This window comes from Haliaeetus leucocephalus, unplaced genomic scaffold, assembly GCF_000737465.1.
Source record: "Haliaeetus leucocephalus isolate CR32 unplaced genomic scaffold, Haliaeetus_leucocephalus-4.0 Scaffold147, whole genome shotgun sequence".
NCBI classification, from domain to species: Eukaryota; Metazoa; Chordata; class Aves; order Accipitriformes; family Accipitridae; genus Haliaeetus; species Haliaeetus leucocephalus.
In genome coordinates this window covers 882,104-901,207 of record NW_010972583.1, presented here as the reverse complement: position 1 = coordinate 901,207, position 19,104 = coordinate 882,104, and the positions used below count along the sequence as shown (strand labels likewise).

General features: G+C 45.7%; 1 protein-coding gene across 1 annotated transcript in view; it reads right to left on the bottom strand.

The window, feature by feature from the left end:
* The window catches only part of NEGR1 (neuronal growth regulator 1), a 292,805-nt gene extending 273,874 nt beyond the window's left edge, over positions 1-18,931 (bottom strand). Inside the window, exon 1 of the mRNA XM_010561496.1 lies at positions 18,762-18,931. Within this exon, the coding sequence (XP_010559798.1) occupies positions 18,762-18,931 (170 nt within the window). The remainder of the gene's footprint in view (positions 1-18,761) is intronic.
* Positions 18,932-19,104: the final 173 nt, after the last annotated feature.

Here is a 19,104-nt window from a genome sequence, read left to right as displayed (position 1 = left end):
CTGCCAGGAACCTGCTCCAGCGCAGGGTTCCCATGGGGTCACAGCCTCCTTCGGGAACCCACCTGCTCCGGCATGGGGACCTCCACGGGCTGCAGGTGGATATCTGCTCCCCCGTGGACCTCCCTGGGCTGCAGGGGGACAGCCTGCCTCACCAGGGTCTTCACCACGGGCTGCAGGGGAATCTTCGCTCCGGTGCCTGGAGCATCTCCTCCCCCTCCTTCTGCACTGACCTTGGTGTCCGCAGGCTTGCTTCTCTTACATGTTCTTACTCCTCTCTCCGGTGGCTGTTTTTTTCGCGTCCCAACTTTTTTTTCCTTCTTAAAAATGTTATCACAGAGGCGTTACCACTATCACTGATTGGCTCGGCCTTGGCCGGTGGCAGGGCCGTCTTAGAGCCAGCTGGTATAGGCTCGCTCTCTCTCGAACACAGGGGAAGCTTCCAGCAGCTTCTTACAGGAGCCACCCCTGTAACCCCCCCCGCTACCAAAACCTTGCCACATAAAACCAATACATGCGCTTACAATTCTAAGCACTTCATCCCAAAAACATTTTATCATGAGCTGTAATCCTAGTGAGATAGTGGAGTCTCCTCACGATTTATTGTAGCTATAGTAAGCAGGTCAACTATCCATACATTTCACACCAAAATACCATCTAGACTCCATGGACTCCTCCCACTGAGTCAGTACTCGAGTCTTGGCTCCTGGACTGACTTGGCTCTTCTGTGAGTTACGACTGCCTCAAGTCACAGAGATAAATGCACTGAAACACCCTTAATGTTATATTCTTCTTTTCTACACAAGCATTAATTTCATGAACACTTCAAAACAATATTCCTTCTGATCCTTCACTTGGTTAATCTTTTAAAAAGAAAATGTATTTGGATGTGTCTAAAATACCAAAAAGTATGCTTTTCAAGACAGTCATTCCAGAAGTACCAAATCTGAATTAGAAATAAATTTTGTTATATAAAATCTCTTTCACTGTTCACTTTACCTAGCTAGTCTAAAAAAAAGGAGGAATCAGCACAGTCCATTGGAAATCTGATGTTTCAAGCATTATTTGAATTAAGTCCCAAATACATATGCAGTGTTTGGGGTTATTACTATTTTCATAAACAGAATAATGTGTTCCCTGGGCATGAACAGCTTCACTGCAGTAAACATTAATGCTAAAATAGATTGTAGGGAGGGAAAGGTGAACTACTGCTGGGGAGAGAAGGCCATAGGTACAGGAAAAAATAACATGCAGGTAGTAAAACTATTCTGGTATGCCAGTTACCTATATTTAGAAAGGCGAGGCATCCTAATATATCAATTATTTATATTACCCCTTAAGCCTTATTGGTATTTATCAAAGACTGCATGTTAACTTGAAATATTTACACAGAACTACCGCACTCAATGAGATGAATATCACAGAAAGTACTCTTTACACCTCCAAAACCAAGACGCATTTTAAATCCATCACCTGTTGATAAAATCAGTACAAATCATTCACAAATGTATTACAAAGACAAAAAAAAAAAAATCATGATCAGATATTTGGATATAATACATGAAAGAGGAAGAAAGAAAATCCCAACACAATTCTGCAATGTGTAGGAAATGATCGCAGCACCCTGGGCGTACCCCAGATCACCGGACTGTCCCCCGCATGCTGACCACGCCAGGCTGCCTAACTCAGCCGCACCGGCACTGCCAGCGCCGCCGCTCTGACCACGCTCCCACTGGCTATCGCAGCCTGGGTGAAAGCTGCAGGTTTTATAACCTCCTGACAAAAGCATGCAGCTCTACATAAAAAGAAAAAAATCTGAAAATTCAACTACTGTATCTGTGCTAAAGACTCTCAGATCTTCTCCACTCCACGCCTGTGCCCCAAGTTTAATTTAGATTTTGAACAGGTTTTGGCGTTTCATAGATACTCACGTACAGGCTCAGGGGCGCTCGCGATGCCTCGCCTCCTCATCCTCGGCCCTCGCCCCTTCACCGACTGCTCCGCCTCTTTTGGGGGGTTATAAGCAAAATTTCTCCCCCCTTTGCTTTGCGCTAATCCCCCCATAGCTGGACTGTAAGAGGCAGAGCCAGGCAGCACCGCACTCACGGCTCCCCAGAAGGTCCCACAGGAGGCTCACCCCAATGCGTCCCCCCCAGCCTGGGGCGGCCCCCCGTTGCAGCCCACCCCATATGACCGGGTTATCCAAATTCCATTTGCAGGCTGTGTTTTATCTTTAGCACATACACCTTCATACTACCAGAAATGAAACATAAAGAAGGTTTATGCAGGTAAAAAAAAGTCACAAATTAAATACAATTAATTAAATTAATTTTAAACTAATTTCCAGCCATGTGCAAGACTCTATACTAAAAAAAAAAAGTAGCTGTGACAAAAGATATATTTTGTTCTCTCTTCCTCTGCTATTTAATAGTCTCAGAATGAAAAGTCTAGTACAATTTTCTAGTCCAATTGTTCCAGCCGGGGGGAAAATTGCTCGTCATAATTAGGCCACTTTCGTAACGTATTTACTCATCACCCGGTCTCCTGTGAATGTCACCAAAGCTCCGCACCTGTGAATTGGCAACCTATTCCTTCACCACTGGTCATTTTCCCATCACCTTCTCTCCTCTCACCTGATTTTGATCCCACTACGCACTTGTTCACAGGTCACAGACAGAAAAGCAAAGTTCACCAACTACAGAGAGAATTATGTAAAAGATGGTTTGCTTTTCATGACCGTGGAACCTGTATGTGCGGCTTTCCTGAGGGGGCTTTGCTGGTGCGTGCTGGGTGACATGGGATGACGCCTTGGGTCCGGGTGAAGCCCCAGGACCCGCTGGCCCATCGGAGCCGCAGGGCTGGGGTGGTGCAAGGTTTGGTGACGGACCTGCAGGAGAGGAGGGAAGGACTAACCCAGCGCCCTGCCGTTGCAGCTACAGGCTACTCGGTCATCAGAAGCCTGTTCTCTTTCACAGCATTGGGGACTTTCTCTTTCCAGTGTACTTACTATGCCCGGTGTATCGATTATTTATTGGTAAATATTCTTTTCAGATAGATGTGCCCTTCTTTTCATCTGCCAGGCAGAGAATCAATGTTCTGTCAAAAGCAGAAGTTGCAATCCAATCTTGATTGTGGGGCACGGAGCAGCTGGACCACTGCTGCCAGTTTGAAGCTGGTTTTTTGATTGCTTCCCTGAAGTAACACAAATTTCATTACTTTTTAAAAAAAAAGTAAATACATACACAAAATTGTCTCATACGTGAATACTGTAGAAAGTAAATGGAGCTCTCCAATAACAGAAAGTCCTTCAGATTATCTTTCTATGGTTCTGTATTCTTCACTGTGAGGGTGGCGAGGCACTGTAGCAGGTTGCCCAGAGAGGCTGTGGATGCCCCTGGAAGTGTTCAAGGCCAGGTTGGATGGGGCTTGGAGCAACCTGGTCTAGTGGAAGGTGTCCCTGCCCATGGCAGGGGGGTTGGAACGAAGTGATCTTTAAGGCCCCTTCCAACCCAAACCATTCTAGGATTCTATAAGAATTTGAAACATTGCTTTATAAGAGGACGTGTAATATTTAATTGAGTATGTTTGAGTAATTATCCAGAAACAACTACAACGTTTGACCTGGCCCCAAGTTGCACGCCCACCCAGGAGAAGTGCTGCCGGTGCGGAGCCGGCAGCGGGTCCCTGCGGGAGCCGGATCTGGCGCTGCCAGGTGCCTCCCACCCGGAGCAGCTCCAGCCCCTCACTCCATGTCCCCAGCCCGGCAGTGCTTCAACTGTGAGGTTAATGAATAAAAAAAGAACAATCAGCCCCTCTCTATGAAAGACCGGGTGAGTGCTAGGTAAATGTCTTACTAGTAGGTTAAGTTTTCATTTTTTTCTAGGAAGCACCCAATATCCTGGAGGGTGATATTCTCGTATAGGTTGGGACAGAATGGTAATCTTCTCATTTCTGGTTGAATTGTCAACGCAGCAGTTTACTTCATGGCCCCTCTTTCTCCAGAAACAGCCCTAAAGGACTTCTAGAATTAATGGGGCATGGTGTAATTCAACACACCAACATCTTCTGAAGTTTTTTGCAGGATTATTTGGACAGTGTACGCTACGTTTCTCAAGCCATTATGTAAATTTACAGCCTGAAATGCCCTACAAAAAAAAAACCATCCTGAAGAATTAAAGTAACTTGAATGGCAAAGGTTAGAATTTTCTTTGTGGAGAGGAATATAATGGTAATTTCTACAGCAGAGGTATGCAAGTTAGCTTTCACATGTTGTTACAGCACACTTAAAAGATTTTGAAGGTCACAGTGGCTCCCTACAATCACTGCCCACAGCACCTAAAAATCTATTTACACATCATAAAACAAAAACTGCGCTATGAGAGACCCCTTAATACTTGAAATAAAACTTCAGACTAATCAGGGTTTTTTTCACTGTTTACATTAGCATTTCAATGACATTTTTAATATTTCATTTTAGATTTACTTAATAACTGTCTTGAACAAGAATTATAAGAGAATTACACTGCTGAAGTGGGAGTGTGACTGGAAGTTAGAAGTGGCCTGGTGAGTCCAATCATTAAAAGTGTGCCTTAAGTGTTGCAATACCATTTAACTTATATCGAGATGACCTGAAGTAGTAGCTAGACAGTGAAACACTTCAACGCTTCTCTCTATGTAACACATTTACAAGTACATGATTTTGCCAGTTTACTGATTTAATTCCTATGATAAATTCAAGATAATTATGACATAACACATCAACTTTTAATGAATTAACATGTAATTTTGTAAATATTATATTATACCACCATGCACCAAAGTACATAACCAAGCTAGCTCAATACTTCATAAGCACGGATCCTAAAATAAGTCAATTTAATAATTTAAGTCCTTTCTGAGACCTTCATATGCAGTTGCACTCATTTTTTAACTAATTTAGTTCATCTGATCCAAATCCCTCATTAAAAACTGCTATATTATGATGGTTAGGAACAGAGTAACTGAAATAATTGCTTTTAGACCTGACAGAGTTACCTATTTGAAATCATGCTTTCAATGAAGCTGGGTTCATTCATCCTGCAGAAAAGACCTCAGCCTTTCAGATTTTGTGACACAGTAGACAAACACAGAAGACAGTGCTTTTATTTCTCTGTTTATTTTTGCCAAGACATCCATTCTTCTCACTGCCTTTAGAAACTTATTATTGCCTCAGCTCAGGATATCAAATTATTTTGGGATTTCACCGAGACTTGCATTCAATCTGCTCAAGCCTTTAAGCATTCAAAGTCTGGGACAATCTCTCCTGTAATTTATTTCAAAGTATGTTGACACTGTTCAACCACTTTTAGGACCGTTTCCCAATTTCTATTATAATTAAGTTAAAAGCGTTGTGTCAATCTAAAAATCTAGTAGAGCAAGTCTTCTTCTACTCCTTAAGTTTACCTTCATTTATATGTGAGAAACAAAAAAGTCATTAGGAGAGGCTTACACAAGCATGATTTGAGGGACTGACACAAAGATGAGTCAACGCAACTTCCAGGATTAAAAAAAAAACCAACAAACTCTTTGAAAGCTGTGTTACTTAAATGTTTATCTTTGGTTAAACTCCACGTTCTCCTCTCAGCATCAAAGCACCAGTCCCAACATCAAACATGGGGTACCAAAAGGCTGTTCTAGCTTTTGCAGCGGTCATTGGGTGAGCCTCACATTGGCAGACATCAATGCTTCCACACGCACTCTATTAGTCCAAAGACATCAGAGCCCTGCAGCCTGGTGTCCCCTCACGGTGGATAACCCAGCAGCTCGGTGCGATCACTGACTTCTGCTGTCTTCACTTCAGTTCTGGTTTTCCTGAAACTGGCAGAAAGGCTATATGGAAAATCATCCATCCTTTTACCCTCCCTCTGAGGCACACGAACCTCTGCTGTTCTCGTTCATGCTCCCACAGGTCATGGCATGGGAGTTCTTCTCTTTCTCTCACCTGCTGGCAGGAAGAAGTTCTTGACCTTTATTCAGCCAATTCAGAGAAAACTAGCAGTTCCACATCTTGCTGAGTCTTCAGTGGAGCATAGCCCATGAATTTGGACTTCACAGTCTGTTTCACCTGTACCTTTCTGAAGCCTCACCAGAGAACCTGTGAGCCCATTTCACGAGCCAGGTACCACAGACGTGAAGGACACTGAGCCAGGACACTGGCTGGGTGATGCGCTGCAGACCCAGGAGATGCATCCCAGACACATGTTCTCTCAGAGGAGTCTCAGTGTTGGCAGGTCCAGGGCTAGAAAAGCAGAAGAAGCAACTGCGGAGGCATTAACCATCCCAGTCCTGCACTGGGAAGGGGCTGAGGCTAGTACCGTGCTTCCAAAATGCAGTACACAGCTGTGACAACAATTTCCATTTGTTATTGAGCACAGCACTGCTCTTAGCACAGACCTCGCTCTCTGCCCATGCACAGGCACCTCCCCAGCTCTCACACCCACCGCTGATCATGGGAGCTTCCCACCAGCATGCTCTTCTATAGCACGATACAGAGAATCTGATCCGACATTAAATTACCTCAGTAATAATATATAGTTCATTTTGAACTGCGTCACAAACACACAATGTGTTTATTCCAAGACTGCAATGTACCATGTACCAAAAGTATTGGCTGCAATATTTAACGTTTTCATTTTTCCATCACGCATTCACAGCTTTATTTTAAAATAAAGTGACACCACAATTTACTGAAAGCTAAGGTTATGTCTGGAGCTCCTGTGTCAAGTTAAACATTTCTAGTGGGCAGCATCCCAGTCACAAAGAACGGGCAAACGTAATGCGTTCAGTTACACCCTCTCCCATTAAACTTCTGTCTGATAACCGTAACTAGTAAATTGGCGTTTCAGTATCAGGAAGCCAGCCCGCGGAAGCACCGTTTCCCCCGAAGGCTGCATCCCAGGCAGCTCCTCGCACCCTGCTCCCAGCAGCACTGCCGCCGTGCCTCATTATCAGACACCACACATTTCACACAAGGTTTCACCTTCCAGTGGAGGAGTGCCCACCAGCTGGTAATTCATAGCTACGAAGAGCTTTCCAGACTAGCAAGAGACCATGAAGAAACATCAGAAGATGCAGAGACTAGAGCCGCCCAGTTGAACGCACCAGACCAGAGCCCTTCATGGCTTCATACAACATGAACAGTGACCGCGCCTCTGATGAACATCTAGAGTCCAGGCTAAAATTTTGGGCACACTTGCCAAAATGACCAGAGGAGGCAAGTGCCCAGGGCAGCGTTTTGGTTCCCGGGCACCACCCTGCGGCAATGCCAGCCTTTGCTCTGCAAACGCCGGCGCTGGGCAGCCCCCGGGACTCTGCGCCCTGTGCTCACCCAGCCACCCACACGTCCACAAGCAGTGGTACCCGCCTGTCCTGGTCAGAGCCTGTCTGAGAGTTGAAAAAGCTCTGCACTGGTTTTGAAGGTTGGTGCTCTCCTGTCTCGCTGAAGGAGCTGCCCCAAGTTCAGACCTGCAGATGCACTGAGGTCGGCGAAGCAGGACAGGCTGATTCAGAGCAATTACCCTTTGTGCTGGTGCACCCTTCCTGAAAGTGCTTCTGCTGTTAACAGGTCTCTTGCTTTGAAAGAAGAGAGTAAACTTTCCTGAACTAAAACAAACCAAAAATTGCAAAGAACAAGCACGCGCATATTGTTCCTCTGCTCCTGATCCTGAGTGAATGAAGTGCTCTGACATGTTGTCTCTGCAAACTTCTACCGGTGTTATCAAAACCCTGAGCTAGTAAAATAGAAGTAAAACCTCTTCATAGATATTTCAGCACTTAAGCTGGTAGCTTATTAAAACCTGCTAAAAAAATTATTGGAGTTTTCACACAAGGGTTGTACTGGACTACCTGCTCAGATTTTAAATAAGCTTAGCTATCCCAATGAACTTTATTTTTCCACATAGAAAGCCTACTGGCACATTGACCATTTTTTTACAACAGGGTAGAAAGAGAAGTGGAAGAGAAAGTTCTAGGCAACCAGCATGGACAAGCAGAAGGAGAGGGGGAAAAGGGGGAAGAAATGGTTTAGAAAAATACTGCTTCGTTTACTCCAGCAAATTTTTTGTTCCACAGCAGCACAAAACAATGTCTTCTGCAACACCTTCCTGTTTTCACATGGCATCTACCCTCACCGTAACCCAGAAGCTGTTGGAGCTCTCTGTAGCTGCTAAGAGCATCGCTTTCCCACACACAATGTGCAGCCACAACCAAACCCGAAGGAAGCACGTTTTCAGAGCAGGTACCGAAGGTACTGCTGAGGATGCACGCCAGCATGCCAGAGTAAGGAGTCTGTTCTATTTTAAATGTTCTTCTACAACTTCTACATAAAATTAACAGCTTTAATATAAAAAAAAACCCCAGCACTAAGTCTATAAAAAAATACATTATGTGTGCCTATATATATATAATTTTAGTCAGAAATTCAACTACTGTGCTGAAGAAAAAGTAATGATTTTTCTCTAAGTCAATAGCTACTAGGCAGATGGATGAAGTGATAGATGATGGATGCATGATGGATGGATGGATGGATGGAGTACCCTTTTTCACCACTTACCAGAAATGTAACAAAATAAATACACTGAGTCGCAGCTTCCTACTGCCCTGTGCATTCTCCTGTACTCCCAGCAAGGGCCCGTCTGCACGGCGGGTTAGGGCAGGTCCCCCTGCAGGCGCCCAGCCCAGCCTCCCCGAGGAGCTGGCAGCTCTCTGCTGCTGGGGCGAGGCGGGATGTAACCGCCATCTATTTTTCCATAATCACATACACCTTAACTACACTAAATCAACCAGCGCTTCGTTTGAACTTCCTCTTCCCTTCTTCAATCATGTTTCCTTGGAGAGAACTGTCCTCCGTGTCGTTCTTGCTTAATTAAGTACACTAAATCTGTAGCCGGTAGCAAAGCCACAGTGCGCCTCTAGACCTGTGGTTTACAGATGCTCCCCTCGCCAATTAGTAAGAAATGGGAGTGTGGCTTCAAAGCCTTGTTTTCTTCTTTAACTGGTTATTTATAACTCTTACCTGGGCCTGCTTCCCACTGGTTCCTATCATTAACCTGCCTGCGAGCCTCTCGGCTCTCCGCTGACGGCAGGACCGTGCCACCGACGTAGGTAGCTCTGGAACTCCTTACTGGGGCCATGCTCTAAAGAAACCTACCTCCTCCGTACTTAACGGCATCTAAAGCAAGCCTGAACAGTTGTGCAGTGCAACACAACAAACCTGTCAGTCAGTCCTTTCCAAGGAAATAAAGCGCAAAGTTCTGCATCATCATCTTCACACCCAGAATAAATTTAACAGAATCATTTGCATCAAGTGAAAACCAGGTGGTCAGAAAGGGAGGACTTCAGTCTACAGTGCTGTTTTATGATGGTGAATTACATTCAGTTTAAAAACATTTTTAACATGAAGGCAGTGAAATATCAAAGGCATACAACTGTACAGTAAATTATGTATGCCTATGTTTTGTAGAGGGAATAAGGTTCCTGCTTACTTTTGACAGAATTGCATTATGTAAATTTAGCAGGCATATCACAGATGCTATACTAAACTGGACAGTTATCGTATTCCTGTATATTTATATAAGTATAGAAAAAATACAGCTTATATACAAAAATATATAGAACTTCCCTCATTTACAATGACATTTGCATGAGAAAAACTACTGGAGATTTCTGCAAGAAGTATTGTATGCTAATGAGATTTTTTCCAAGACAAAACTGTTACTGCTAACAGTTGGATACTCTCTTTGTTTTAATTATGCATGACTAATGATAGCTGTTTGGCTGTCTGACCACCAGATTGTCTGCCGTTGCCAAGGGAAAATCTTTTAAAATAAATTTACTTGTTTTCTGTTATAAAACAAAGCATGTTCTACTTCATCTTATATTTTTCAACAGTTTTGCAGGTATAAAAATCAAAACTGGAGTTGAACCCATTGGCAGGCTTTTCTTGTGTGTAAGTCACCACCAAATCTCTACTGGCGTTATAAATAATACACCACACTAAACCAGACCTACAGCTAGAGTTACTGCAGGCATCTACTGGCTCCATGTGCTGTTACGTATACAGCAAGAGTACCAAGAAACAACTACTGCAACAGCTGAACATTTTATTGGGCCTATTTTACACATCCACCTACACGCAAATGCAGGTGCACTAATGAATCCAGCCTGCTCTGGGGTCTCTGGCAGCTGTAATGTTGGGAAAAAACCTGCATCTAGTCAGAGGAAGAAATTTTTTTTCTGCTGAGTTGAAAAACATCTGAAAAAAAGTAAAAAGAAAATAGCCTGACAGTTTCCGACATGGTACGACAAAGGTGAGCGGGATTTGGTGTGCCTGTGCAGAACACCAGAGCACCACAATCCCAGCCAGCTCCAAGGGCAGCAGTCTGCTCGGACCGTACTCTACCACGCTGCAACCAGAGTGCGATGGCATTCCTGCACCCAGCAGCCCAGCGGTGCGGGCTGCGACGGCACGCCAATACCCAGATGCCCGGCAGAGGTATTCGGCCCCAGCAAAGGGTCACCGTGGCCCCCCTACACGGTCTTTGCTCCAGAGCTGGCTCGACGGTGAGGGCTTGGGTTGGCTGCACCACGCTAACTGCGCGGTGGAGGCACAACTACTGACAAAAGGCAGAGGAGGGACTGCCCTGATGATTACAAACTTAAGGAAGCATGTCACTGAGTTAGCATGAACCTTGAGCTGACACCTGGGTTGAGCTGAGGGAGATGGAAATTTTGCAAATTTGAAGAGTTCCTTCCTCTGCTTCCATGTGGGACCTTTCTGCTCTCACCAGTACATGGATTTTGTACCGATCATCTCTGCTCAAAGGCTGAAGGAGATCCAGAGCTGAAGAGGACTCTGAAACCCCTACCTCTGCCAACAGGCAGTGCCTTAGCAGGGGCGTATTTAAGAAACATTTCTCCCCATGTAGCTCTTGAGGAACAGCATTCTCACAGGGAGACAAGGGTTTGTCTTTCAACCTTATCTTTGCAGATCATTTTGACTCACAGATGAAGCAGCGTAAAGGAGCCAGCAGCTCTGGTACCATCAGCCTGCAGATGGATACGATCAATTACTTGATCGATTAGTGCAGCGCTACCTCATCACGGGCGAGTCCACTGCCGCTGCTGTCACCTGCAAAATCTCACTGAATTTATCCAGAGCTGTGGCCAGCAGGATTAACCTGCCCCTGCCTTCACTCAGCTGCTGGCTTGAACCCCTCTAGTTCTGAAAAAAATCACGTTTATTCCCAGGCCACGGCAGCTCCTCGCGCTGCACCGGGGCTATCTGAAGGGGGCGGTGGGTTGCTCAGCGGCTAAAGCAGCAGGGAGGATGCTGTGCATCACCTATTCCGCTTTTCTCATTCTCATGCCACAAAAAGTGATGGCTCCATTACGGAGGGCTGCAAGAGAGGATCCTTCGAAAGGATGGCCTGCGGTATTAAAAAACTACAGTACGTGTGCAGGAGCGGCAGCTGGCATGGGCCAAAGCCACACCAGGGAGAAGGAACAACGTGGGCAATAGCCTGCCAGTGCGTGAGTGCTCCCCAACCCTGCTTGGCCAAGCCAGGACATGCCAGTCGACATCTGGGACCTGCCTGCCTTCATCAGAGGAGTGCAAGCTTCACTGTACCCACCCATCTCTGCACGTCTCAAAAAGAGCTGAAACGTCTCCAAATTGATTCCTTGAGCCTGCTGCAGCACAGATTTTAGTTTCCAAGCACAACCTTGGGTCAAATTTCTGCCAGGAGAGACAGTGGCAAGCCAGTACTGCGTATCGCTGATTGGCCTGTGAAACGAGTCAGCCTGAACCCCCGAGACTTGTTTCCCTGGGATATCGGCTACAGTCAACTCTTATGCAAGATGACAAGAAGAAAGTAATTTAAGTCTCTGTTTTTTCCTCAACCGAACAGCCCTTTGGAACAAATTCTGTTTGTCATTCCTTACTGATTCCTTGTTTTGTTAGTTCCTCTGCATAACATCTGAAACATTCGTGATCGTTTAAAATGATAAATTATTTTAATTTACTCTGAATTTATTTATTATTACTGCACAGACAAGAGGCAAGCGCCATAATGTGCTTGTTTAATAATTGGCAGGGATTTGGAATGTGAAAGTCTTACCCAAATAACAACTTCATTTTATGGGGAAGTGTGCACATATGTCTACATGTACCACAGTCACATTTCAGAAAGATAGGAAAAAAGCTTCACATAGTCAAATAATTTATGATCCTGAACTGCACAAGAATACCAAAAGAGTACGGAAGTCAAGAAATGTACCTTTTAAAATCATAAAGGAAAGAAGAAATTTTTTATAATTATTACACCACCCGTCCCTCTCATAGACATATCTGCATTTATATATGGGCGCACACAGCTGTGTTCAACACTGGTGTGTGGACGTGCATCAGAAGGACTGTAATGCTAGAATATATATAGTATCTTAAAATTTAAATATGCTATATACACTTGATATTCTCCTGCTATTCGTACTGCAAAACTTCCATTCCAAATGCCCAATTCTCAGTAATACAAATGACAACAGAAAGAGAACGTTTGGCAGATGTGTCATCAGCTTTCCATGAGCACTGTTGCTCCTTTGGCAAAGACTGTTGGCTATAAAGGGCAGTTCTTCTTGGAAGAGAAGGCAAAACTGTCAATAACTCCCAATTCCCAATTTAAATAATAATTAGGTACCTACATCCCCCCTGAGGACCTGAACAGCTTCAGAGTTGAAGCCTGCTTGACCTTCAGTGTGACACAGGCACTCAAGCCACACAGGCACCTTCAGTGATTTTGGCCAGAGCAGCTGGATGTTCCTCAGGACCATTGATCTGGGAATCCATGGGATTTCATAGCTCGAGAAGTGTTGGCAAGGAGCCCCCACAAAATAAAATCCATGATGATGACCATAATGCTGTAGTTTTATTCTGGAGCGCCTGGAGTCAGGGGAAGCAGAAGCAGGAACTGGATATGGTCCCAGCAAGGTTTCGTTTGGCCAGGACTCCCCTGTGCCCGTGGTTGGGCACTGATGTGCTTTACTGGGAAAGGGAAAGTTTGGTCTGAATATCAGCATGTTTTAAAAGCCAGAGAAGCAGGAGACACAGGTTTGGCTGCTGCTGCCAGACTTCTCCTGCCAAAACAGAGTTCATCCCCATATCAGACTCTGATTTCAGAGACCCTGCATTTGGTACCCCTAGAAGGACCTAGTTTAGAAAAATAATGTTAAGTAGACATCTCTCCCCTGAACCATCAATGTCTATCAGAGGAGAGCCACAGTGCAGAACAGGGAGCATCCCATTTTCCAATAGGAGCAAAGAAGACAACACTCAGCTGGGAAAGTTGTTTTCAATAGACGGTGAGAACTGCGATCTCTGCGAAGCTCAAGGGAGCCACAGTAAAGCACTGAGTCATCAGTGCTCCACAAGGAACAGCATTTCTCCGACGCGCTGCCTTGCACGCCTCCTGTGCCACCCCGGGGGTGTCACAGTCGAAAAGCCCCGTACTTCTCCGGGGAGGCAGAAGTCACGCTCGCTGCCTTTGGGGGCTGAAGCAGCGGCTCTCCCAGACAAGGACACCAAGAGACACAGAGGAGACCAGGAGCTGCTCTTCCCATTCCCCAGATAGCAACTTCTGCCACCAGCGGAAAAACTTATGGAAAAGAAGCAGCTGAGTAACTCTAAAAGCAGCCACTGAAAGAGATGGATGGTGTTTCAGATCAGCTGTGTGCCACATCCCCAAAGCTTTTAATACCAGTAAAAGCATACCAGTAAAACATACTCCCAGACAGCGTTCACCCACGGCTGCTTAGCGCAGCCCGTCCTGTGTTATCTGTTGGTTCATACAAAGAGTCTGATGACTACCTCAAGTCTCTGAGGCAGGGGACAGCATGTAGACCTGAAACTCTCTGAGGTGGAAAGAGAAGCAGCTAGGCTACATGCAAAGAATTTCAAATTTACAAAACAAACCAAAACCCCCAAACCTCCTTACCTATGACGAAAAAAAAATATCTCCTATAATCACCCTTCTCAGATGACTGTTGGCTACCCTAAACCTCAGACAAAATTCACATGGGACTGCCAAAAGTGACTACTGTGGTCAAAAACACGTGGATAAAGTTCAATCTACCTCTTAACAAGGCTGGCCTAGAACTGATCCCTGGTTTTCCCAGCGAGGTTTGACAAGCACCGACATCCGCTCTGTAATCACAACCGGACCCAGTTATCTGCTTTACAGCCTCCACCACTCCTACTCTTCACTGGCAGCCTTTGGGAACTTTGATCCAAAGGATCCCACCTTGAGGTCTAACTCTTTGCAGCAAAGAATTCACATTGTTCTACATATTACAGAGCATGTATTTCATAAATTACTCCATAATCACATAGTGGTAAAAAAATCTTTTGCTCTCTTTAAAAAAGTGTCAACTTCTAAAACTTAATTTACTGTGATTACACAATGTAGAAGTACCATCAGGTTAAACTAGCTTTTAATATCCATGAGCTTTAAGGAAAATAAAATGCAGGATAAAAAAACCTTGCTTGCTAGAGAAAGCCGTTTTGATCATCTTCAGATTTGTACATTTAGATATCTAAGGGGATTTTGTTTACGAATTGCAGCTGAGGTACGTAGGAACTGTTAAGAAACATATACCTGTTTTCTTGGATATATAAAGCCAAGGGCCACACACACAAACCAGCCGTAACCTAGATAAGCATCAGCACAGAAACTCAGAGAGAAATTCTCTTTTATTTCTCCCGGAAGCAGAAACACCTCTTGCTGCAATCCCGGCGGCGAGCTCTCCAGCTGCCCTCCCTGCGTCACCCTGCGCACGGCCAGCGGGAAGGGGACGGAGCAGCCCCCACCCCAGCGGAGGTGGCCTTCGATTCCCTGAGCACCCAACCCTCAAGCACCAGGACTGCTCACGGGACGGTGCGGGAAACAGAACAGGCTACCCGTGCCTGCTCTGAGCAAATTGCTCTGCATTTGTCACCTCTCTTAAAACGCTCCTGTTCCAAAACTGCCGCTTCTGCTGTCAGTGTTACGGATATGCTGCAAACCTACGGTGATCCCTCTCCTCATAGGAGGTCTTGAAAAGGGTCACTAGAGAAATCCAGTTCTGAAAATACAGACTGTTTCCTGTATTTCTACCAGTTTAGTGTCTAGCAATTTATTCTTCCAATAAAATAACGTTTTTATAACTTGCTCTCTCCTTCCTTGTGCATTCTCATTCATTCTTGAATGGTTGACTGGGAAGAACATAGAAAAAGATGCAGGTCAGAATTGTACTTCCGAAAATAAGTGGCTTCCCAAAATTATTTCGCCATACAAAACAACTGCATTACTGATATAATTTCTTGTAACTTCAATAAACAGTGACACAAATAGTGTTGGGACTGCATGGATCCATCACTGATTGAAAACAAACAAAAGGTACACGGTTTTAATTATCGAGACTACAGAAATAACTCACCCTCAGAAAGAACGCCTTGGCAACCGAGAGATTGTCTTTAAAAAAGAATTGCTAAGATGCCTTCCGTACCAAAACAGGTGCTAAGTGACATTCTTACCAAACCGTCTGTTCGCCTGGTCCCTCGGGAGGTGCAAAGCACAGGGTGCCATGCCCTCTGCCAGTGCTGGGGAGCGCTGGCCAGGGAGGCCGTGGGACAACCACGAGCATCCCAGCGCTGCCCGGGCAGCGGGGAAGCATGGCCCAGCCCGGCGGTGGTCCGGGCAGCGAGGATGGGGAGTGTGCCCACCCCGCGGTGTGCAGTGAGGGCGAGGGGCGACGGGGGGCCCCGCCGAGCAAGAGCACCGGGCAGGGAGCGATGCTCGCAGCTTTGCTTCTACAGCACTAGAAAAACGCTGCACGCGTTTGACGCTAAATGGACTAATTACACTTTCATGTGAATTAACTATTTTAAAACGAGGGAGCTGTACTACTTATTTTACTTTGTGTTAACACTTAGAGGCTTTTACTGGAAAACCTCAGCAGTTAAAGGAGGCTTTATTCCTCATCTTTAGTAAAGACAATGAAAACTTAATGTGAGAACTGAGACTGGAACTTGGCTCGCTCAGTCTGCCACCTTATTCAATGAAAGAGGCTACGTGCTTTCTTCCCGAATATCTTAGCTCAAAATGAGACTTGCAAGTAAAAGTTTATCCTCAGTTCAACACAGGTAACCCCGTTTAGTCACGCTCCTGGCAGACCTCAAAACGTGGGTCGATACATAACGGGGCTGCACAGCTGAGGAAAAGCCCTGGGCAGCGTCACCGCAGCCCTGGGAGCCGGCGCAGGGTGTGTGCCGAGCGAGCGCTCCCACAGCACCCGCGACGCCCTCTCATTAGGAGATGCCTCCACCCAAACGCGCATCACATAAATCACCCTCGTCTTCTTGCAGCCAAGAAAATGCTGACTCAAAGCCATGAAAATTACTCCCATGCTCTAGCATTAATTATTAAAACAAGGAACGCTAGATGCTTTGGGCACGGTGCTGTCTTTGTAGCAAAGCAAGGAGGTAACTTTTGAAGCCCTCCTTGCCGGAGAACAGACAAAACTGGAGAAGCCTGGTGCTGAAAGGTGAATCAACACGTGCCAGCAGAAGGGAGCCGATGGCCATCTTGCCGTAAGAGGCTGGGAACTACAGCGCACAGCCAACTTTGGGTGCTGCAATGTACAGTAACTGAGAAGAGCTAAATTCAGACGGCTACAGAGCTGGAAGGAAAAAAACTGCTTTACTGATGCCCAAATTGCTTTATCCAGCTGACTGGAATTTGTATTTAAATAAATAGCCAGCTTCCAATAATTAGGATACCAATAGCAATTATTTTAATGTATAGTGAAATATATTTATGTTACAAATACCCAGTGAAGAAAAATTCAGGAGAAGCAGTGACAATGTGCAGTGAGACTCAAGATAAACAGCTCTACCCATCTTCTGCATACTCTTTTGAAAGTGTTTTCTTTCATAGTGATCCTACATTTCCCCTTTCAAGTTGCAATATCAGCCGAAAACAAAATAAACTCTGATTTGAAAGAGGCCTACAAAAGGCACATGAAATGAAAGAAGTTAATCATACAGCAAGAAGAATGAAAAAACAGATGTAACGCATGTTATTTCACCATCTAATTGCTTTGTTCCAGAGTTCAGTAGCGCTGTTAATGCTTCCTTTAGCAGCATCTCTTTACAAAACAGATACTCTCCCTCCCCTGTGAGATAAAAGTATTGTTTTAATCTTAAAGCTCTCATTTCATTTATGTAACCTATCCAGCTGCACAGACACTGAGTTTCAAACACAATCTTAGGCCTAGAAAACTGAACGTATTCCAGCTGAAACTCACTGGGAGGTAAACTTTAGAGTAATTCCACAATGTTTTAATAAGGTAGTTCTGAACATATTTTTGTTTACGTCCTAATAACGTTTAGTACTGGCTGAGTATCTGTCTTAACTGCCCGCAAACTCACCAAGTTACCTTCTCTGCAACCTTTAAGTCTGAAACAGTACAAATAAAATTTTTTTTTTTTTTAAATTGCCTTTGATTCTCCAAATCTGCAAACAGAAAGCACGAGGACCTTACAACAGCTCAAAATACAGAGTATAATTGAGGTACACATAAAAACTACTTGTCAGCTGCCCTACATAGACATCTACTGTATTTTCAGTGGCTACTACACCAGAAGCAGGCTGACTTGCTCTAAATGATTCCAAATTCCTGCTGAAGATACCTCATGCAGTACTTCACAGCAGATTGTAGGATCATTGAAAATGCATGTGGCTAAAATACTTTGTAATCTGGAGACCTAAGTGAGTGACACCCCAACAAAAAATAATACAGCCAGATATTTCATAGCTTAAAACTACTGCCAATTGAATTGGAGATTTATCACAACCAAGGAGGTTCAACCCACTGCAATCATATTCCAGATAAGGAGGAAACATATTTTTCTTGAAGTACAGCAAGATCATGACAAAAGTACAACGCATGAATAAAAAGTTAGAATCTGGGAAAAAAAAATAATCTAATCGAGCCAGAGGATTAACAAACACAAATCAGAAAGGAGTCAAGTAGATTAAGCATGGTGTACGACTACTGGTAAACAAATTCTGCTCCAGTCAACTGGACCGAAGGGAGATACCGTAAGCACGGGGAGAGCAAGGTTCCTCAGGAAAAGCCGTAACAGAGCTACGGCAAGCGTGGAATCTCCTAATGGCGTAAAAAGCTAGCTTTCCACGGTAACCATTGAGAAATACGAAAATATAGAAGGAAAAAATAAATAAATAAATAACAAGGTGAATACTTCTGACAGGGCGTAATCCTCAGCACCCCGCTCCAGCCCAGCAGTCCCCTGCCAGTGACGCTCGGGCTGCAGAACCCGAAACCCCCGATGCCAGCAACCCAAACCGCATCATTTCAACCCAGCAGCCCGTTTGCAAACTTTCCATCACCGGACCGCCTTTTCTAAAAAAAAAAAAAAAAAAAAAAAAAAAAAAAAGAGTTAAAACCGAGAAACGACTTTCCCACCACCCAGCGGGACCCCATCAGACCGCTCCAGCTCCGGGGATGCGGGGTACCGGGGGCTGTCGGCGACAACTTCACCGCACCGCCGGGGCATCTCCGAGCCGCCGCTGCCGCCCCGACCGTTCTCGGGGCGGCGGCGGCGGGGGGCCCGGGCCCCCGCGCCCCCCACACCCCCCCACCCCCCCCCCTCCGCGGCCGCCATCGCCTCCTACCTAAGCACCGCCGTGTCCCCCTTCCTGACCACCAGATTGTCCACGGTGGCCCCGGGGAAATCTCCACCCGGAGCGGCAAGTCTCCCGGGTGCCAGGAGCCAGCAGAGGCCGAGGAAGACGATCGCCAGCCACTGGTGGGAGCCCCCGGCGCTCCGCACCAGCGGTACCATCTCCGCGCCGCTCCTCGCCGCTCCTGGGCCCGGCGGCGGCCGAGCGTTTTCCCCGCGAACGCCGGCTCCCGCCTGGTACCCTCGGTCGCTGGCCGTCCGCGGAGCGTGGCTGCTCCCGGGCGGCCGCCGCAGCATCTAGCGAGGAGGGCAGCGCGCCCGCTCTGCGCGCCGCG